At 49.0% G+C, this 22,689-nt stretch overlaps 1 protein-coding gene across 1 annotated transcript in view; it reads left to right on the top strand.

The window, feature by feature from the left end:
- Positions 1 to 289: 289 nt before the first annotated feature.
- The window catches only part of ITFG2 (integrin alpha FG-GAP repeat containing 2), a 69,654-nt gene continuing 47,254 nt past the window's right edge, over positions 290 to 22,689 (top strand). Inside the window, exons 1-4 of the mRNA XM_075344523.1 lie at positions 290 to 445; positions 515 to 610; positions 6,791 to 6,832; positions 12,049 to 12,208. Of these exons, the coding sequence (XP_075200638.1) occupies positions 350 to 445; positions 515 to 610; positions 6,791 to 6,832; positions 12,049 to 12,208 (394 nt within the window). The 5' untranslated portion in view covers positions 290 to 349. The remainder of the gene's footprint in view (positions 446 to 514; positions 611 to 6,790; positions 6,833 to 12,048; positions 12,209 to 22,689) is intronic.

The following is a 22,689-nucleotide window of genomic DNA, read 5'->3' as shown; positions in this document are numbered from 1 at the left end:
CAGCCCAAAGCTGCAAAGCGCGCACAAGCGTAAACATAAAGCGTGAGGTTTCCAAATGGCTCCATGATGGGTACATACAGGTGCCTGGCAGTAGGTAGAGGCAGCTGCAGACACAGCCTATACCTGCAGGAAGCGCCAGTGTCAGGCTCTATTCTCCCGCCCCCTGCAGACGCCGCTCCCTCAGAGCCGCCTATATCCGCGCTGCTCTCCCACTGATAGGCAAGGACTGGTCTCCGTCATGAGCTCCTCCCGGAGCATCGTCTACGGCGGGCGCGGCGTCATCAGCGGGCGCGGCGTCATCAGCGGGCGCGGCGTCATCAGCGGGCGCGGCGTCGCCTCGGAGCCGGTGATGCGGTCTTTGAGCTATGTGCAGCGCGCCGTGCTGGAGTTCAGCGGGTCGCTCTTCCCGCACGCCCTGTGTCTCGGGGACGCAGACAATGACTCGGTAACTCGGGGGGCTGCAGTCTGGGGGTGACGGGCCGGGCGGAGTCTGACGGGTGTCTTCTCTCCGCAGCTGAATGAGCTGGTCCTGGGAGACACCAGCGGGAAGCTGCACGTGTACAAGAATGAGCAGAGCAAGCCCTGGCTGAGCCGCAGCTGCACCGGCATGGTGAGGAGCGCCGGATCACTGCGGGGGAGGAAGGGAAGCGGGCTGAGACATGGCCTTAGTGTGGGGGTCACTGGGGGGGAGGGAAGCGGGCTGAGAGACATGGCCCTAGTGTGGGGATCACTGGGGGGGGTAGGAGGGAAGCGGGCTGAGAGACATGGCCCTAGTGTGGGGATCACTGGGGGGGAAGGGAAGCGGGCTGAGAGACATGGCCCTAGTGTGGGGGTCACTGGGGGGGGAGGGAAGCGGGCTGATGAGAGACATGGCCCTAGTGTGGGGGTCACTGGGGGGGGAGGGAAGCGGGCTGAGAGACATGGCCCTAGTGTGGGGGTCACTGGGGGGGGGAGGGAAGCGGGCTGAGAGACATGGCCCTAGTGTGGGGATCACTGGGGGCGGGGAGGGAAGCGGGCTGAGAGACATGGCCCTAGTGTGACCTCATGGCTGTCCATGATCCCTGCCTGCACTGTGCATAGGCAGCAGAGCTGAAGCAGGTATTTGTGTACAGCCAAATAAACGACTTAGCATTAGGATTGGGGTCTCAGTGCTGCCTCAGCGCTGGCTGCCAAGACACAATTCCCTTCCCATGATTACTGATGAATATTCTCGGACAGTTCTTGTAAATTCAATCAACTTTACAAGTTACTGTTTGTAAAAATTTGCAGCCGATCTCAAGTTAGTTACCTAGGAGACCGACCACTACTGCTGTGTTTGGGCTGAAGCTGCCTGGGATAGGCTGTACAGGTGCTCCCTACTAATCCTGGCCTGCTTCAGAACAGTGCTTATAGGGTTAAAAAAAAATAAATAAATAAATATTGCTAGCACTGTGCATGTTCGGTCTAGCAGCAGTGGTCGGTCTCCAAGGCAACAAGCTGAAAAGAGGAATGTTAATATCACAAGAATGGCTGCAAAGGTCTTGTATTTCCAGGCAATCACTGACCATATCCATTTACAGAGATGGGAATATCCCTTGAAGCCCAGTATTTTGCCCGCACTGTTACAAGAAGCACAGTAAATTGTTGCCTCGGTAAGGCCGCTGTCACATTGCGTTTTTACCTAGGTTCACTGGTCCGTCCAACACCCCCCTTAATTTGAAGGTTTGAACAAAAATATCTGATAGAAATTGTAGGAATTGTACACATTTCTTTACAAACACTCCACGTTTTAGGAGGTCAAAAGTAATTGGACAAATAAACCAAACCCAAACAAAATATTTTTATTTTCAATATTTTGTTGCGAATCCTTCGGAGGCAATCACTGCCTTAAGTCTGGAACCCATGGACATCACCAAACGCTGGGTTTCCTCCTTCTTAATGCTTTGCCAGGCCTTTACATCCGCAGCCTTCAGGTCTTGCTTGTTTGTGGGTCTTTCCGTCTTAAGTCTGGATTTGAGCAAGTGAAATGCATGCTCAATTGGGTTAAGATCTGGTGATTGACTTGGCCATTGCAGAATGTTCCACTTTTTTGCACTCATGAACTCCTGGGTAGCTTTGGCTGTATGCTTGGGGTCATTGTCCATCTGTACTATGAAGCGCCGTCCGATCAACTTTGCGGCATTTGGCTGAATCTGGGCTGAAAGTATATCCCGGTACACTTCAGAATTCATCCGGCTACTCTTGTCTGCTGTTATGTCATCAATAAACACAAGTGACCCAGTGCCATTGAAAGCCATGCATGCCCATGCCATCACGTTGCCTCCACCATGTTTTACAGAGGATGTGGTGTGCCTTGGATCATGTGCCGTTCCCTTTCTTCTCCAAACCTTTTTCTTCCCATCATTCTGGTACAGGTTGATCTTTGTCTCATCTGTCCATAGAATACTTTTCCAGAACTGAGCTGGCTTCATGAGGTGTTTTTCAGCAAATTTAACTCTGGCCTGTCTATTTTTGGAATTGATGAATGGTTTGCATCTAGATGTGAACCCTTTGTATTTACTTTCATGGAGTCTTCTCTTTACTGTTGACTTAGAGACAGATACACCTACTTCACTGAGAGTGTTCTGGACTTCAGTTGATGTTGTGAACGGGTTCTTCTTCACCAAAGAAAGTATGCGGCGATCATCCACCACTGTTGTCATCCGTGGACGCCCAGGCCTTTTTGAGTTCCCAAGCTCACCAGTCAATTCCTTTTTTCTCAGAATGTACCCGACTGTTGATTTTGCTACTCCAAGCATGTCTGCTATCTCTCTGATGGATTTTTTTTCTTTTTTTTTCAGCCTCAGGATGTTCTGCTTCACCTCAATTGAGAGTTCCTTAGACCACATGTTGTCTGGTCACAGCAACAGCTTCCAAATGCAAAACCACACACCTGTAATCAACCCCAGACCTTTTAACTACATTGATTACAGGTTAACGAGGGAGACGCCTTCAGAGTTAATTGCAGCCCTTAGAGTCCCTTGTCCTATTACTTTTGGTCCCTTTAAAAAGAGGAGGCTATGCATTACAGAGCTATGATTCCTAAACCCTTTCTCCGATTTGGATGTGAGAACTCTCATATTGCAGCTGGGAGTGTGCACTTTCAGCCCATATTCTATATATAATTGTATTTCTGAACATGTTTTTGTAAACAGCTAAAATAACAAAACTTGTCACTGTCCAAATATTTCTGGACCTAACTGTACAGGGACGGTTAGGCAGGGATTAGCAATATACACCCAGAACTGCTCGTGGGTCTGGGTGCATATTACACCTGACAGGTTCCCTTTAACTCTAACCACCCTGGCAGGTCTCGCTTTTGTGCTTTCATTTTTCTCTCCTTTTTTGAATATCCATAACTCTTTTACCTCTCCGATGACACGTTATGAACATGTCATCAGATTTTTTATTTTTTTTTTTGCTGGACTTGTAGTTTTGAATTTTTTAACAAACAAGAAAAAATTCCTAGTGCAATGAAAAAGTGGGGGAAGAAATGCACTTCCGTCATTGTTTTTTGGGGTGTTGTATTTGTGGCTTCCTTGACTAAACAATAAGAATCTTATGGTCAACACTATTATGAATACAGAGCAAATTCACATGAGTGCCAAGATGGCAGCCATGACATGCTGTCGGGGGGTGGGCACATGGTGGTGGTTCGTGACATGCTGTCGGGGGGTGGGCACATGGTGGTGTCCCGTGACATGCTGTCGGGGGGTGGGCACATGGTGGTGTCCCGTGAAATGAACATAACAGTAATGTCAGGCACTGCTCTGCACATGTTATGTCTTTTACCTGCTTGAATCCTCTCACTCCTGATGCTTCAAAGTGGAAAGTAATTGATGCCAGTGGCTGCAAAAATGTCTGAAAAGACTCGCGTAAAGCCACTTCAGGAAGATGTCTGCTGGTTAGAGTTGAGCGGGATGCCAATAATCCGGGGCCAGCGGATCATTAACAGACTTAAAAATAAGTCTGATCCGCTCCAGAATCCGGTGCCCATATAAGTCAAAGGGGACCGGAATCCGGAGGTTAAAAACGCTTGTGGAGGGGCTAAGAGTGAGCGCGGCATACTAACCGAGGCGCTGTCATGGCGGCACACTCCTTCCGGGTCACGCTGTTACCTTCCAGAACCGACAATTCAATATTCATTGTTTTCCCCACCCACCGGCTCGTGTTGGTTGCAGCTAGACTCTCCCCCATCCTGAGTGTCAGCTAACTGCAACCAATCACAGGCGCCAGGACGGCCGGTGGGCGGGGAAAGCAGTGCACTGTCGGGTCAGTTCAGTTCATGGTGGTAAACACTCGGCAGCACAGTTATAGCGCGGCTGCAGCCCCAGCCGTCGCGCTGTATCTGTGCTGTGTATACAGTGCCCAGAATCACACGTGCGAGGCTGCCGGGTGTTGCCACGGCAGACTCGCGTGAGCCCCTCGCATGTGTGATTCCGGTCAAGTAAAAAAAAAAACAAAAAAAAAAAAAAAAACAACAAACCGACGTGCAGTCCCCCCTAATTTTCATCCCCAGCCAAGATAACACCGGCCGGGGGCTGGTATATCCTCAGCCTGCAGCCGTCCGGTACTGCCGCATCTGTTAGAGGTGACCATACCGGTGTGCGCTACTGGCTCTTCCCGCTGGCGCGATGCGGTGCCAGTCGGGGTAATAGCAGGATTAGCAGCGGCGCACGGCTGCTGCTAAACCCTAGGTTTGTGTGATTGCACAGGTGTCTATCGGATACCTGCATCACACAAACCTGTAAGTGACAGTAAATAAACACAGACAACAATCCTTTATTTGGAATAAAATACAAAACACGCCCTGCTTCACCTTTTTCTTAACCCCAAACACCCTGCAGCTCCGCCGTAATCCACATTAGAAGTCCCACGCCGCTTCAGCTCTGCTACATCTGAATATCACAGAGAGCGGCACGACCGACTGCTCTCTGTGAGCTCCAGAGAATGAATGAGCTGCGGATTGAGCGGTGACGTCACTCAGGTCATTTGTGGTCACAGCTGGAGGTTCCCACGGTCCTTCATCTGTGATCGCAGGTAACCTGACCTCAGGTGGAGGTCACTGAGTTCAGACATGCATCTCCTAGCAGAAAAAGTGCAGTTTTTTTTGGCCAAGAGATGCAGATTTTGTGCTGAAATTTTTATACCATATTCCTGCATCCAATCTACACCTCCTGGCAAAAAAAACCGCGGTGTTTTGCCGCAATTTTTATGCCACGTTTTTTGCCGCGGTTATTTTTCCGCGGTTTCTTGCCAGGAGGTGCACATTTGGTGCTGAAATCGCCTGCACCAAATTTCCACCTGTGGCAGAATTTTTTTCATTTGGGGGGGGCCAAAGGATGCAAATTTCGTGCGGGTCTGACATCACCCGGCACAGCCTGCTGCTGTCTGAACATGAGCGTGCATGTACCTAGAAACACATGCACGCTCCTGTCAGAAGTTTGCAGCTGTTCTGCAATGTCAGACTCGCGGGAGTTCCTCCAAAAGTGTGACTGCGGCATAGAAAAAAAAAAGTGTGGTCTCCCCCCCCCCCCCCCCCCCCCCCCCCCCTAATTTTCATCCCCAGCCATAACGCCGGCCGAGGGCTGGTATATCCTCAGCCCCCAGCCGCCCGGTATTGCCGCATTTATTAGATGTGACCATACCGGTGTACGATACCGGCTCTTCTCGCTGGCGTGATGTGGTGCCAGTCGGGGTAATAGCAGGGGTTAATAGCGGCGCACGGCTGCTGCTAAACCCTAGCTTTGTGTGATGGCACAGGCGTCTATCGGATACCTGCATCACACAGACCTGTAACTGACAGTAAATAAACACAGAGAAAAATCCTTTATTTGGAATAAAATACAAACATCCCCTCTTTTGCCACTTTATTAAGCCCAAACACCCTGCAGCTCCGATGTAATTCACAGGAGAAGTCCCACGGCAACACATCCAGCTCTGCTACATCTCAGAGCGAGCAGCTATAGAGAAGACTGCCCGCTCTGAGTGCAGTCTATTACTGAGCCGCGATGAGCGATGACTGCATGGCAGATACTGTCACAGGCTGGGGGGCGCGTCAGCCTACAACCAATCACAGCTGAGAGGACGGCCGGTGGGTGGGGAAAACATGGAAGCTGTGTGATTGCGTGCACAGGAAGTGAAAGCGGGACCCGGAAGCAGTGTGCCGCCATGACAGAATCTCGGTAAGTATGAAACGCTCATTTATTTATTGTGGTGTTTTTTGTTTTTTTTTTAAATTTTTTACTAATTGCCAGTTCCGGATCGTGCAGCTGGAATCCAGCGCTCGGTTCTGACCCGGGAATAGCGCTGAAACCGTGCGGATCCAGACGTTTACAGTCCGGGCCCACTCAGCACTACTGGTGTTTTCCAAAGAAGCTTCATCCTAATAACCCAGCAGTTGGTGTCTAAAAGATAGCAGATGCACATAAGCTTAAAAAGCTTTTAAATCCCACTCCATTTTGCTGAGGCATTGTGCGGATGGTCATGACGGCACACTACATTTCTGTGGTCCTGTCATCCCTAGACTGGGGTTGCTTTTTACAAAGCAGTGAATGCAGTTATTTCCCCCTAGTGGAGGAAGACGGAAGTGTAAAATAACTTCTGTGGAGGAACAAATCTGCCTGATGTAACATATATGCTTACTTAGAATAATATATTTTTGCTTGTTTTTAGATTTAGCTAAATTGGGAAGCTAGTAAACTGTACACTGACTAAACCTGTACTGTTTTTTTTTTTCTTTTTTTTTTTTTTTTTTTTAAATTTTATTTAGCTGACCTGTGTCGGTGTTGGCGACGTTTGCAATAGAGGAAAGGTAGGTGGAAATGGTTTAGAAGTTGGTGGTTAATTAGTGGTATGGGTATTGGAGTTGTGATTTTCTTTAACTTCTTAATTATTATTGATAATACACCCCCCCCCCTTCTGAAAGGGTTTTGATGTGTGAAAATATATGTATATGTAAAATTGTTTTTTTTTTTTCTTTCACATTAGCTGCAGTACCCGGGTGTTGCCCGGGATAGTGACTGTCTGTCTGTATTTGTATCAGTGTGTCTGGCTGCCTCTTTCCCAGGGCTGCCTCTCTCTCTGTCTCCCCACCGACATCATATTACCTCACACATAAGCTTATTATACTAACAGTTTGTTCTTATAGCAACCACTGACAGTTGCTATTAATAGCTTGTAGCTCCCACCTCCATTCAGATTAATGGAAGCAGGATTTTGGAGAGTAAAGCGCGCAGTTAGTTTCCCGTCAAACGTAGTCTATGACGTTCCATGAGTCACATAGAGCGTCTGTGCAAAATTTCGTGATTGTAAATGCGACCGTGCGAATTCCTCTAGAACACACACCCCCCTATACAAACACACGTACGTGTGTGTATGCATGTGTGTGTATATACACATATGTGTGTGTATATATGTGTATATATATGTGTGTGTGTGTGTGTGTGTGTATATATGTATGTGTGTATATATATATATATATATATATATATATATATATATATTATTATATTATATTATATTATATTATATTATATTATATATATAATATATAGCTCCAAAATTCTGTCCTTACCACGACAAGCGTCTCATTGGCCACTCGCCCCGGCCCCCTGCACGCATTGGCAACGCGGCCACGCCCCGCACGCATTCCCCGAAGCGACACGGAGCCCTGACTCCCAGGTGAGTGCTGTGCTCCCGTGTGTGCGGGGGGCGGGGTACGCTGGTAACCATGATACACATCGGCTAATATTGTGTAGCATGGTTACCAGTGTACACCGGCTCCCAGGTGAGCGCATCAAGGTCCTGCAGCGGCGGAACACGCTCGCTCGCTCACTTGCTCACTCTCACACACATCAGATCACACTCACTCTCACACACACCTCAGATCGCATCCACACCCTCACAACTTCCAGTGATATCGCTTGCTTCTCGGCGGCGATACTGTGCGTGCAGTGACCCTCCAGGACCTGCCAGAAGATCACATGGCCAGAAGCATGTGGTATCTCCGGATGTTGTGAGTGAGCGCGTATGTGCAATATCGTCAATGTGTGTATGCGATCGGGTGTGTGCGTGTATGGGGATGGAGCACGATGGGGAATGCGCAGCATGGGGCATGGAGCACGATGGGGAATGCGCAGCATGGGGGATGGAGCACGATGGGGGGGGGTGCGCAGCATGGGGGATAGCGCACGATGGGGGGTGCGCAGCATGGGGGATGGCGCACGATGGGGGGGTGCGCAGCATGGGGGATGGCGCGCAGCATGGGGGATGGCGCGCAGCATGGGGGATGGCGCACGATGGGGGATGGCGCACGATGGGGGATGGAGCAGCATGGGGGATGGAGCAGCATGGGGGATGGAGCAGCATGGGGGATGGAGCAGCATGGGGGATGGAGCACGATGGGGGATGGCGTACGATTGGGGGATGGCGCACGATGGGGGGTGCGCAGCATGGGGGATGGCGCACGATGGGGGGTGCGCAGCATGGGGGATGGCGCACGATGGGGGGTGCACTACACAACACACCACACACACACACTGGGAACCACAAACACTGCCCTACAGACACCCACACACACAGACAATGCCGCACACACACAACACCCAACACACAAACACTGCGGCACACACAAATATACGCATATACCGCACAACACACACCTCCCACCAAAACACACACCCCCCACCAAAACACACACCCCACACTAACCGTGCAACACACACACAACGCTACAGACACACAGCGCTCTACAAACAATGCAACACACAACGCAACACACAAACAACAAACACCGCTCACCCCCTGCCACACCCAGAACATGTACAGCCCCTACACAAACACTTGGTAACTACACACAACTATATATATATATATATATATATATATATATATATATATATATATATATATATATATATATATATATATATATATATATATATATATATATATTATATAATATATATATTATATATATATAATTATATTTTATTTAGTGGTACCTGGCTTAACGAGTGACCCTCTTAACGAGAATTTCGCTTAACAAGCAAAGCTTTCTGTAAATTTGTAACCCGCCTTACGAGAAAGCTTTGCTGTGCGAGCGAAATTCTCACTGCACACATTTCCGGTTTCGTCCATCCACCACACTCTGACCCGCACTTACAGTCCACACAAACACACCTATGCACAAACACGCATGCACATATAGTATTATGCTCACCTTACCTTCCGTTCCACCGCCGGCCTCATGGTGCTTGTAGTTCCCGGGTACATTGCGACGTCCTCGCGGCGAACTACAAGACCCAGGAGGCCTGCGATGGAACGGAAGGTAAGGTGAGCATATAATATAACATATGTGTACCTTTCGTTTCATCGCCGGCCTCCTGGGTGCTGTAGTGCGCCGCTGCGCTCCAGTCCACGCTGTGTATCTGCATCCATAGCGACGAGGGAGGAACTTCCTGTCACCGCTAATGAAAGGCAGAGCGCTGGCCAATCAGAGGCAAGCGGCTCTGCCTTTGACATCAGCGCTCTGGCCGGGAAGTTCCTGCCTCGTCGTTTTGGTAACCCGATACCCAGCCCGTACCGGAGAACAGCAAGTCCCAGGAGACCGGCGATGGAACGGAAGGTAAGGTGAGCATATAATATGAGGGTGTGTGTTTGTGTGGTGGGTGTGTTTGTGTGGGTGTGTTTGTGTGGAATGGCACAACAGGGGACCAGGATGGGACATTTAACAAGTTGTGGAACGAATTGTCTGCATTGCAATGATTTCCTATGGGAAATCTTGCTTTGCTGAACGAGTAACTTGGTTAACAAGCACACTCCCAGAACGGGTTATTCTCGTTAAGCAAGGTTCCTGTGTGTGTGTGTGTGTGTGTGTGTTTCTCTATCACAGTCAGTGTGAATACTGTGTATCCTATGGCAGCACACAGGGAGGACAGGGACGTTTCCCCACAATGCAGATGGACCTGAAATAAAACAATACTACGGCCACAAGTATATGAACACTCCTCTCTATCGAGTTTGTTTCCACTACAAATTGTACCAATAAAATGCATCAGATGAAGCACATAGTCTTGTAATAATGGTAACACTTGGCGTATGCTGACGTGGGAGGGATATAATGTTGTATTCTCTGGATAATTCTGGGCTTGGCAGCTGTGCTATTGGATCATGTACTGTAAGATTCAGTGGTGAAGAGGTAATAAAACTGGGCTGGTTGTCTTGTTCCACAAATAATTGTTTTCTTCTAGATGGGTATTAAGGAGAATTCCTGCACACACATCTGTAAAGGGGTTCTTCTACAATTTAAGATTTACAAAATGGGCTCATGTTGGTTTAAAAGAAACAAACGAACCCACTCGCCTGCTATAAGCATTCCGATGCATTTTACTGTGCCGATTCGGTCTTTAGCATCAGATGACCGCTGCAGACAATTGGTTGCTGATTGGAAGCAGTTGTTCTATTTCGGCTCAGACAGAACTTGTCTCAGGCTATTTCTACTGGCTTAGTGTTTGACTTCTGGCTAACTTTGACCATCATGAGCCTGATGTTGTTATAAATTACCGTATTTTTCGGACCATAAGACGAACTTTTTTTCCCCCCAAATGCTGGGGGTGCGTCTTATGGCCTGACTATAGGGCTGCGGCCAGGAATGAGGGTGCTGCAGTGGAGTGGGTCATCGGGGGCACAAGCAGGCTGTAGCAGCCGGCTGTGACCACGTGGGCCTGCTATTTACATATGCACGCCCATCCTCCCGCCCATTTCTCAGCGCAGAAGTAGACACTGACAGGTGGGCGGGAGGACAAGCGGGGACGCGCGCATAGTAAAGAGCCAGTCCGCATGATCACCCCTGGCAATTACAGCCTGGAGTGATCATGTGCGGCTGTATTCACTGCCCCCCGCACGTCATCATCAGCGCGGGGTGCAGTGAATCAGTACACTCACCCGTCCCCGTGTGTGGAGCCGTCCCCATGCTGCACGCGATGTCTTCTTGTCTGTGCCGGTCAGCTGATCTGTGCTCATCATCTGATCGGCACAGACAGGAAGACATCGCGTGCTGCAGGGGAACGGCTCCACACACACACATCAGTGGTGCAGAGAGGAAGATGATCGGTGCTGGAGGGAGTGAGGAAAAGGTGAGTATAAACGTTTATTTTTCTTTGTGCTATAGGATACAGGCCATATACCAGGATGGTATATGAGCACGATGGGAGTATATGAGCAGGATGGATGGGGGCATGTGAGCAGGATGGATGGGGGTTTATAGCAGGATCATATACAAGGCAGGTGGATCATTACCAGGATGGGGTACCTTAGTAGAGAATTTGGGGACATTACCCCCATAACAGTGTCAGCAGCAGATCCTCGCCCCATATCAGTGTGTCATGACCACATTTTTTTGCTTAAAGTTTTATTTTCCTACTTTCCGCCTCTAAAACCAGGGTGCGTCTTATAGTCCGAAAAATACGGTATATGTTAAGTAATATACAACCTTTTTAACAACTGTGGTGTGGACAACAGTGGGCTTACAGATTTATATTGTGGATCTCTTCCCACAATAAGGAGTGATGTTGCAACTTTTAATGCGTTGTAAGGGCTCATGCGCACGTAACTGCTGAATAATCTGCAGCGATTTTACAGCACATGTGCGCTTCAAATCGCTGCAGAATGAATGCAGTTTTTTTTTTTTTTTTTTTGTATAAAAAAGCAGATTTGATTCGTTATGGCTTCTGCCCCCACCATAGACAGAGCGGGAGCTGCATCCATAGCGCATGGAATAATTGACATGCACATTTTATGAACGCACGGATTTGGGTCAAAATTTTAGCATTCAAATCGCTGCATTCATAAAAGCAACGTGCGCACGTATCATGCACAATCTTCAGATTGTGCAGGGGACGCAGGACGCATGCATTTACGCTGCAGTGCAATACACAGCGTAAATGCATGCAAGTACACAACGTGCGCATGAGCCCTAAAGATTTTTCTGACTTCTAAAATACATATATTTTGTTCCCCTTTTTAAAGAACGTTGTGGTGACAATCAGTGCGGAGGGCTGGTTTTATCTCTTTGACCTAAGCGCTAAACAGGATGTCCCAGGTGACCCTCCAGTGGGAGAAGAACAGAGAGCTACGTACACACAGCATTTACCTGCAAATACTAAGCTTATCCTGATAAGCGATATAGGTAAGAGCTCGTTCTCTGCATCATCCGCCCAACTTCTGGGGGTACAGTTTGAATCTGAGGGTCTGGCGGCCATGCTACGATTGCTGCATCCGCCACATGTCGCCCTAGCCTAAGGATCTGTGTTCACCTAGTTTTATAAATAACTAAAAGAGATGTATTAGCACCCAGCTAAGGGTTACACTGTTCTTAAAGTCCATGCCTCCAGTTGCCATGTAAGCTATAAAAATGAGGTACTTGGCCCCCAAATAATTCTTACTTAAGCTTATTCCATATGGCAGTACATACATTTCACTTACTCAGTGTTTGCATACATCTTGGCGCATACCGTGTGCTCCTGTGAGATGTAGATAATATAACCACAGCAGTGGAATTCTGTAAAGGTTCACACCACTGACAACACATTGGATGGCACTCAGCCCAACGTAATTCCATTGGGCTTTTCACGCATCCGATTGACATCAGACTGCGGTCTGATTTACACAGACTGATACAATGTTTGTTTTTTGTTTTTTCTCTTCCATCTGCTCCTCATTTTGAGAAAATCGAATCTCACTATGATCGTACTCTGATTAGAGTTTGATCAAAGTGGGCATTGCAAAATCTGACCGATTATCTCTGATAAAAGAATACCCGCTCATCCGCCCCTAAGCTTAGGAGATGGCGGCTTTTTTTTTCTTCAGCGCTCTATTGGGAGACCCAGACGATTGGGGTATAGCTACTGCCCTCTGGAGGCCACACAAAGCACTACACTAAAAGTGCAAGGCCCCTCCCCCTCTGGCTATACCCCCCGTGGTATCACGGGTTCTTCAGTTTTAGCTTTGTGTGCGAAGGAGGTCAGACATTCCATGCATAGCTCCACAGATTTTAGTCAGCAGTAGCTGCTGACTGTTTCGGATGGAAGAAAAGAGGACACATATAGTGTTCCCAGCATGCTCCCTTCTCACCCCTGGATGGTGTTGTAAGGTTGAGGTACCTATTGCTGGTACAGGGCTGGAGCCTGACATGCTGTTTTTCCTTCCACATCCCCTGGTAGGGCTCTGTGGAAGTGGGATCCTGCCGGCCTCTCAGCTCTGATGCCGGGCTCCATCCACAGACCCATTAGAACCTGATGGAGACGGAGCAGGAGTACGATCAGGGACAGGCCCTGCATCATACAGGTACTCTGTGTCCCCGGCAGGCACAGACACACTCCGGGCTGGCTGGGTGTTGTAGTGCGCCGGGGACCGCAACGTGGAGTTGGTGTCCCTACAGATTACTGGGGGACTTTTTTGTGTATGGGAACGCAGCGCCGACCCCCTCTGGACCGGGCGGCGCTGCTGTGACTTGTGGTGCGCCGGGGATCCGCCGTCCGCGCTTTTACGGCGGCGGCGGTTATAAATTTAGTCCCCGGCTTTTTGGGCCTAGGACGCCGGCAGCTCCGATTCGTTCCCGCCCCCACCCTGTCATTCAGGGTAGGGGAGAGACGCTGTTCGCTAGCAGCGACGAGGGCTGGAGCCTGATTTACATGCTCCAGCCCTCTCACTTAGCACAGAGGGAAGCAGGCTTCCCGCTCTTGGCCAGGAACGCCCAGGGCCCGCCCCCCTTCCTCTCTCGAGACGCCGGCAGCCATTACATGCATGCCTGGCTGGAGGAAGGACGCAAGGCTCTGGGAGACCTGGACTAGGGGCTATCTGGCGACCACACACCCGCTTTTTTAAGCGGGCGGTAAGCGATTTTTCTGTGCTGGTCCCTCTAGTGCCTCACGGTGTATCGGTGTACTGTGTACAGATATATAGATATTGTATTTCTTGCACTGTGAGGTCGCTTCTGGCTGCATATCCCAGATCGCTCTGTGGAAGCAGCAACATGTCATCCTCAAAACGCAAGGCGGCCAAGGCAAAAAGGGCTGTGTATACTGCGTGTGCTGCATGTGGGGCTAATCTACCAGCAGGCTCCGATGACCCCCATTGTGTGCAATGCTCCGACCCGGTGCTGCTTCGCCAGCCGGAGTCAGGAGAGGTAGCGACCCAGGCTGAGACGCTTGTAAGTTCTGCCCCGGTGACAGGGACAGACTTTGCAGTTTTTGCAGATAATATGTCTGTGTCTATGGCAAAAATCCTTGAAACCTTGCAATCTATGCATGGGGCTCAGTCTCTGGGCACGGCGAGGCCTCTGTCCTCAGGTCCCCCTTACTTGGAATGTATCCAGCCCACAGGGGGGTCCCCGGCTTCACAGGCCGAGGATTATGACTCAGATGATGGCCCCAGCCACCCTAAGCGAGCTCGCTGGGAAAGACCCTCGACGTCTTCACACTGCTCAGGGTCTCAGCGCAATCAGTCTCCCTGTGATGTGTCTGATGAGAGTGATCAGGAATCCACTCCTGGAACCCCTCTCAACCTGGATACCCCGGATGGGGATGCCATGGTAAACGACCTTATCTCAGCCATCAATAGGCTGTTGGATATTTCTCCCCCAGCCCCTTCAGCAGAAGAGGCGGCTGCGGAGCAGGAGAAGTTTCGTTTCCTTTATCCCAAGCGTAAATTGAGTGCCTTGTTAGATCACTCTGACTTCAGAGAATCAATCCAGAAGCACGACGCTCACCCAGAAAGGCGTTTCTCTAAACGATCTAAAGATACGCGTTTCCCTTTCCCCCCTGAGGTGGTCAAGCGCTGGACACAGTGTCCAAAGGTAGACCCCCCGATTTCCAAACTTGCAGGTAGATCCATAGTTGCAGTGGAGGATGGCGCTTCACTTAAAGATGCCAATGACAGACAGATGGACCTTTGGTTAAAATCTGTCTATGAAGCTATCGGCGCGTCGTTTGCTCCGGCATTCGCAGCCGTATGGGCACTCCAGGCTATTTCAGCTGGCTTAGCAAAAGTGGATGCTATCATACATCCAGCAGTGCCGCAAGTGGCGCACCTTACCACGCAGATGTCGGCGTTTGCGTCTTACGCTATCAATGCGGTCCTAGAATCTACCAGTCGCACCTCAATGGCGTCCGCCAATTCGGTAGTTTTGCGCAGAGCCTTGTGGTTAAAGGACTGGAAAGCAGATGCTGGTTCCAAAAAATGTTTAACCAGTTTGCCTTTGTCTAGAGAGAGACTGTTTGGCGAGCCATTGGCTGACATCATTAAGCAGTCCAAGGGTAAAGACTCCTCTTTACCACAACCCAGAACATCCAAACCTCAGCAGAAAAAGTGGCAGCAGAGGTTTCAGTCCTTTCGAGGTTCGGGCAAGACACCATTTACCTCGTCCAAAGGGACTCAGAGGACGCAAAGAAACTCGGATTCGTGGCGGACTCACACACGCCCCAAGAAAGCAAATGGAGGTACCGCTTCCAAAGCGGCTACCTCATGACTTCCAGCCCCCCCCCTCCGCATCGCCGGTCGGGGGCAGGCTCTCCCGCTTTTCCGGCATTTGGATGTCACAGGTCAAAGACCGGTGGGTGACGGACATTTTGTCTCGCGGGTACAGAATCGAGTTCAATTCTCGTCCTCCAGCTCGGTTCTTCAGAACCTCCCCACATCCAGACCGAGCAGATGCTCTGCTGCAGGCGGTGGATTCCCTAAAAGCGGAAGGAGTGGTGATCCCAGTCCCTCCTCAGGAACAAGGGCAAGGGTTTTACTCCAATCTCTTTGTGGTTCCAAAAAAGGACGGCTCGTTCCGTCCTGTTCTGGACCTAAAACTGCTCAACAAACATGTGCACGCCAGGAGGTTCCGGATGGAAACCCTCCGCTCTGTCATTGCCTCAATGTCCAGAGGAGACTTCCTTGCCTCAATAGACATCAAAGATGCTTATCTCCACGTGCCAATTGCTACAGAACATCAACGTTTTCTACGTTTTGTGATAGGAGACGACCATTTTCAGTTCGTAGCTCTTCCATTTGGTCTGGCGACAGCCCCACGGGTCTTCACCAAGGTCATGGCGGCGGTGGTAGCAGTCTTGCACTCTCAGGGACACTCGGTGATCCCTTACCTAGATGACTTATTGGTCAAAGCTCCCTCTCAGGAGGCATGTCAGCACAGCCTGAATGCTACGCTGGAGACTCTACAGTCTTTCGGATGGATCATCAACTTTCCAAAGTCGATCCTATCACCGACTCAGTCACTAACGTATCTTGGCATGGAGTTTCATACTCTAGCAGCGATAGTGAAGCTGCCGCTGAACAAGCAGCGGTCACTACAGACAGGGGTGCAATCTCTCCTGCAGGGCCAGTTGCATCCCTTGCGGCGTCTCATGCATTTCCTAGGGAAGATGGTGGCAGCCATGGAAGCAGTTCCCTTTGCGCAGTTTCATCTGCGCCCACTTCAATGGGACATTCTCCGCCAATGGGACGGGAAGTCAACGTCCCTGGACAGGAAAGTCTCGCTTTCCCAGACGGCCAAGGACTCTCTACAATGGTGGCTCCTTCCCACCTCATTATCTCAGGGAAGATCCTTCCTGCCCCCATCCTGGGCAGTAGTTACGACAGATGCGAGTCTGTCGGGGTGGGGAGCAGTGTTTCTCCACCACAGGGCTCAGGGGACGTGGACTCCGCAGGAGTCCACCCTTCAGATCAATGTTCTGGAAATCAGAGCAGTGTATCTTGCCCTACTAGCCTTCCAGCAGTGGCTGGAAGGAAAGCAGATCCGAATCCAATCGGACAACTCCACAGCGGTGGCATACATCAACCACCAAGGAGGGACGCGCAGTCGGCAAGCCTTCCAAGAAGTCCGGCGCATTCTAATGTGGGTGGAGGACAGAGCATCCACCATATCCGCGGTTCACATCCCAGGCGTAGAAAACTGGGAAGCAGACTTCCTCAGTCGCCAGGGCATGGACGCAGGGGAATGGTCCCTTCACCCGGACGTGTTTCAGGAAATCTGTCGCCGCTGGGGAGTGCCGGACGTCGACCTAATGGCATCCCGGCACAACAACAAGGTCCCGGCATTCATGGCGAGGTCGCGCGATCAAAGAGCTCTGGCGGCAGACGCCTTGGTTCAAGATTGGTCGCAGTTTCAGCTCCCTTACGTGTTTCCGCCTCTGGCGCTCTTGCCCAGAGTGCTACGCAAGATCAGATCCGAGTGCAGCCGCATCATACTCGTCGCTCCAAACTGGCCGAGGAGGTCGTGGTATCCGGATCTGTGGCATCTCACGATCGGTCGACCGTGGTCACTGCCAGACCGACCAGACTTACTGTCCCAAGGGCCGTTTTTCCATCAGAATTCTGCGGCCCTGAACCTGACTGTGTGGCCATTGAGTCCTGGATCCTAGCATCTGCAGGGTTATCTCAAGGAGTGGTTGCCACAATGAGACAAGCTAGAAAGTCGAATTCTGCTAAGATCTACCACAGGACGTGGAAGATTTTCTTATCCTGGTGCTCTACTCAGGGAGTGTCTCCCTGGCCATTTGCATTACCCAAGTTTCTTTCCTTCCTGCAATCGGGGTTAGAAAAGGGCTTGTCGCTCAGCTCCCTTAAAGGGCAAGTTTCGGCACTATCCGTGTTTTTTCAGAAGCGTCTAGCACGTCTTCCTAAGGTGCGCACGTTCCTGCAGGGGGTCTGTCATATTGTGCCCCCGTACAAGCGACCGTTAGATCCATGGGATCTGAACAGGGTACTAGTTGCTCTCCAGAAGCCGCCCTTCGAGCCTCTGAAGGAAGTTTCCTTTTCTCGGCTGTCGCAGAAAGTGGCGTTTCTGGTTGCGATCACATCGCTTCGGCGAGTGTCTGAGCTGGCAGCTCTGTCATCCAAGGCTCCCTTCCTGGTGTTCCACCAGGACAAGGTTGTGCTGCGCCCTATTCCGGAGTTTCTTCCTAAGGTCGTATCCTCTTTTCATCTTAATCAGGATATTTCCTTGCCTTCTTTTTGCCCTCATCCGGTTCACCGGTATGAAAAGGACTTACGTTTGCTAGATCTGGTGAGGGCACTCAGAATCTACATTTCCCGCACGGCGCCCATACGCCGTGCCGATGCACTTTTTGTCCTTGTCGCTGGTCCGCGCAAGGGGTTGCAGGCTTCTAAAGCCACCCTGGCTCGATGGATCAAAGAACCAATTCTAGAGGCCTACCGTTCTGCGGGGCTTCTGGTTCCTTCAGGGCTAAAAGCCCACTCAACCAGAGCCGTGGGTGCGTCCTGGGCATTACGTCACCAGGCTTCGGCTCAACAGGTGTGCCAGGCAGCTACCTGGTCCAGTCTGCACACTTTCACCAAGCATTATCAGGTGCATACCTATGCTTCGGCGGATGCCAGCTTAGGTAGAAGAGTCCTGCAGGCGGCAGTGACACCCCCGTAGGGGAGGGCTGTTTTGCAGCTCTAACATGAGGTATTTATTTACCCACCCAGGGACAGCTTTTGGACGTCCCAATCGTCTGGGTCTCCCAATAGAGCGCTGAAGAAGAAGGGAATTTTGTTACTTACCGTAAATTCCTTTTCTTCTAGCTCTTATTGGGAGACCCAGCACCCGCCCTGTTGTCCTTCGGGATGTTTTTTTGTTGTTTGCGGGTACACATGTTGTTCATGTTGAACGGTTTTTCAGTTCTCCGATGTTATTCGGAGTTAATTTGTTTAAACCAGTTAATGGCTTCCTCCTTCTTGCTTTGGCACTAAAACTGGAGAACCCGTGATACCACGGGGGGGTATAGCCAGAGGGGGAGGGGCCTTGCACTTTTAGTGTAGTGCTTTGTGTGGCCTCCAGAGGGCAGTAGCTATACCCCAATCGTCTGGGTCTCCCAATAAGAGCTAGAAGAAAAGGAATTTACGGTAAGTAACAAAATTCCCTTCTTTTTTCTTTCTCTGTGGCATAAATTGTGGTAGTGATTCTATTTCTCAGGTGTCATCTACTGGTTTCTGGATTTTTCTCTGCTTTTTTTTTTTTTTTTTCCTCTCTGACAGCACGGATGAAAAGGGTCAATAGATGTATATGGGTCTGTGAAAAGCATGGACCAGAATTAGGCCATGTGCGCACGTTGCATCCATTACTTGCAGAAATGAACGCATCCTCTGGCAGAATTTGTCATTGTCAATTTGACCACATAAATGCAGGAAATACGCATGCGGTTTTTTAGCGCTTTTGCCGCGTTTTACATGCATTTTCAGTGCTTAAATTGAGTTGCGTTTTCAATACAAATACACAAAGTTTGAACATTCAAACAGTAGGAAAAAAAGGTTAAAAAATTTAATTACCTTTTAAATCACACACACTAATGATTTACCGAAAATGATTATTGAGATTTAATAATTTATGTTCCAAATAAAGTAAAAGTATTGTTTCTCATTTTTTTAAAGTACGAATGGATGTGAGGGCAAATGGAAACCTCTTGACCTCACTATGTCAAAAACGCATGCTTTTGATTTTGTCAAAAAAGCATGTATAACGGTAGAAATTTCTTTAAGGCTATGTGCGCACTTACCGGAATTTGCCTCGGATTTTCCGCGGATTTGCTGCATGTTTCGCTGCAGAAAATGTTCATAACATCTCTGCAGTGAATCACCAGCAAATCCTATGGAGAAAAAAAATCCTGTGCGCACTGGGCGGAATTTGACAGCTGCATGTTTTGCTGCGGGAATCCCGCAGCAAAAACAAGTGCATGTCAGTTCTTTTCCGCACGTCGCTGCGGGATTTCACTCCATTGACTCCAATGTTAATCATGAAATCCCGCAGGGAATAACGCAGGCAGCAAATTCTGTGCGTTTCACTGAGTTTTCCTGCGTTATTCCCTGCGGTATTTCGCGGTTTACCTCCGGTAATCTGCATCGCTTGTCTGCGGTTTTGCAGGGAAGTGATGTCATTACAGGAAGAGGAAGCCGTGCAGAGAGTAAACACACAGATCACACACACACAGACATCACAGACATAGAACACATAGACACAGACACATAGAACACACATAGAAAGAAAACGGAAATATAGAAAAAAAAAAGAACGTGGGCTCCGCTGTATATTTACCTTCCAGCCGAGGTAAACACACAGCGGCGGCCCGGTATTCTCAGGCTGGGGAGGGAGAGGGGCAGGGTTAATGTCCCCCGCCTCACTCCCCCTCCCGCAGTCGAGAATATCAGCCGCAGCTGCCCCGGGACTGTCGCATGCATTATGCGGCAATACCGGCGTGTCCCCGGCTCTTCTTGCCGCCGTGTAGCAGTGGCAGCAAGGTAATACAAGGGGTTAATGATGGTGGGGAACCACCGCCATTAACTCCAGGCTTGATCATGGCAGCGTCTATGTGACAGCTGACATGATCAACCCGTAAGTAAAGTGAATAAAACACACACAGAAAAATCCTTTATTTTAAATAAAACAAACAAGCCTTGTTCACCATTTTATTAACCCCTCCCGCACCAAAGCTCCGGCGTAATCCACCGCTCCGGCGTAATCCACAGCTCCTGCGCTGCTTCCATCCAGCCGCGACTGTCAGACACAGCGCTGAATGAAAGCAGCAGACAGCAGAGGTAATTACCGGTCATTTCCCACGGCCGGTAATGTGAACTCACTGCCGACCGTGGGAAATGCAGCGATCTGTCCTCTATCTCTCTATCTATCTATCCCTCTATCTATTCTTCTGTCTATCTACTATCTCAGAATTAAATGACTTTTTTTTTTTTAATGTGCTTTATTACATTGAATGCAATAAAGCACATCCCAACCCGCACGCGGCAAAACCGCGGCAAACCGCATGCGGTTTTCGGGTGTGGTTTCCTGCGGTTTTTTACCGCGGGTGCGGTATTCTTTGAAAGCATGCGGAATTTTCTCAAGAAAATTCCATTTCCCAGTGCGCACATAGCCTAAGGATGCGTTTTAATAGTTCTCATTGACATCAATGTTGGCAAAAACAATTGACATGTTGCTGCTTCAAACGCAGATATTTTGACAAATTTTCTGCAACTAAATCGCTGCGTTTTTAAAAGCATCGTGCGCACAAGAAAGTCCTATTACCATAGATTATGCCTAGAAATCAAAACGCATGCAATTTTGCATTAAAACGCTGCAGTTTAAAACGCTGCGGAAACGCAGGAAAAACCGCAAAGTGTGCACATAGCCTTAAATTCATTCAAGAAATGAATGATTTTTTTTTTTTTTTGTTTATATAGATGTGCAAAGATGATAGATGAAAGATAGTTAAACAATAGATGGCCTAGCTACATATTGGCTCTATAGATAATATAGATAGCTAGATACTTTTGTACAGCTTTCTATTATCCAAATAAATAATGAAATGGGGGGGACTAGGTGGAGTTCCCATTCTCATGTAGCGCAGCATGACCGGGAAGTGTCTGTTAGCAAAGTCTATGGAGTGTGGTGAATAAGGGAAAGTTCGGGGGGTGGGGGGGGGTTGTTTTGTTTTTTTTTTTAGTAGTGACGGTGTCTGATGGACACCTCCATTACTGCCACCAGGGCTTGATGGCAGCTGTGGTTTTGGGCACTAAACAGCTGACCTCAACCTGAAAACGCGCAATTGCCAAAGCACCAGGAGGAGCCAGGCAAAGTGCCAGAATTGGTGCACTACATGAGATGAGCCACTTCTGGGGCAGATGCTGGTATTTTTAGGTTAGGAAGTGCTAAATGACCATGGGCCTTAATAACCTGATGATATCAGCTCACACCTGTCTCCTTTACCTTGGCTGGTTATCAAAAATGGGGGGGATCCCATGTTAATGCTTTCATTCAGTAGAAAGCTATACTTTTTTTCGTTTTTTTATATTTTAATACATAGTGTGCTGCTGCACTTTTTGATATGTAAGCTATGTTTTTTTAGCATTGGTCTTGCCATACAGAAAATAAAATAGGAACATATCCATGTAAATGATAGGTGCAGAACTTTATATAGTCCAAGGTCCATATGGTCAAATTTGACAAAAGTAAAGGCCCACAATAAAACAAATTGGGCATTAGATCTTTCCAGCATATTGACGGTAATGCTGAGCACTTAATGCAGTACACAGTGCCGCCTGCTTGTGCTAAACCGATGGTCATACGGCCCTGGGTTCAATGCAAGGACTGTAATGTCTGGTAGAGCCTGCAGGGGAAATCACACAGGATTCATATAGTGCCATGCAGAGGACATTACATATATACCACCCTATGGCCTGCTGTACATATAACACTATATCAGATTTTCTTGCTTTGCTCTTTTGAGTTGCTTGAAATAGAAATCCCCATAGTGCTTCCATAACAGCTTGGCCCGTTTCACACATCCATCATTCTTTGACTGTGGACCTCCTGCCCTGAACTGAACAGCCTCATAGGCCGGTTTCACACGTCTATCCTTCACGGATGCCTAACAGTCCCACAGTACCCCCTCTCATTAGTACCAGCCACACAATGGAACATGGACTCCTGCGCTGACCACCTTCTATATAAAAGTTTCATATTTTGGAAAACACTAGCCAGCTGGCCTGTTTTGATGTTGTGTTTTTTTTTTTTTAACAAGCTGTGCTGTACTCACACTCCCCAGGTCCAGTGACAACGTGACCTTACCCACTAGTTGTGCTCCCCGGTTCATGCCGTCAACTGTTATTTGTTGT

Source organism: Anomaloglossus baeobatrachus, chromosome 4, assembly GCF_048569485.1.
Source record: "Anomaloglossus baeobatrachus isolate aAnoBae1 chromosome 4, aAnoBae1.hap1, whole genome shotgun sequence".
Lineage (NCBI taxonomy): Eukaryota > Metazoa > Chordata > Amphibia > Anura > Aromobatidae > Anomaloglossus > Anomaloglossus baeobatrachus.
Note: the sequence above shows the minus strand (reverse complement) of the source record. Positions and strands in the feature narration are given on the sequence as shown.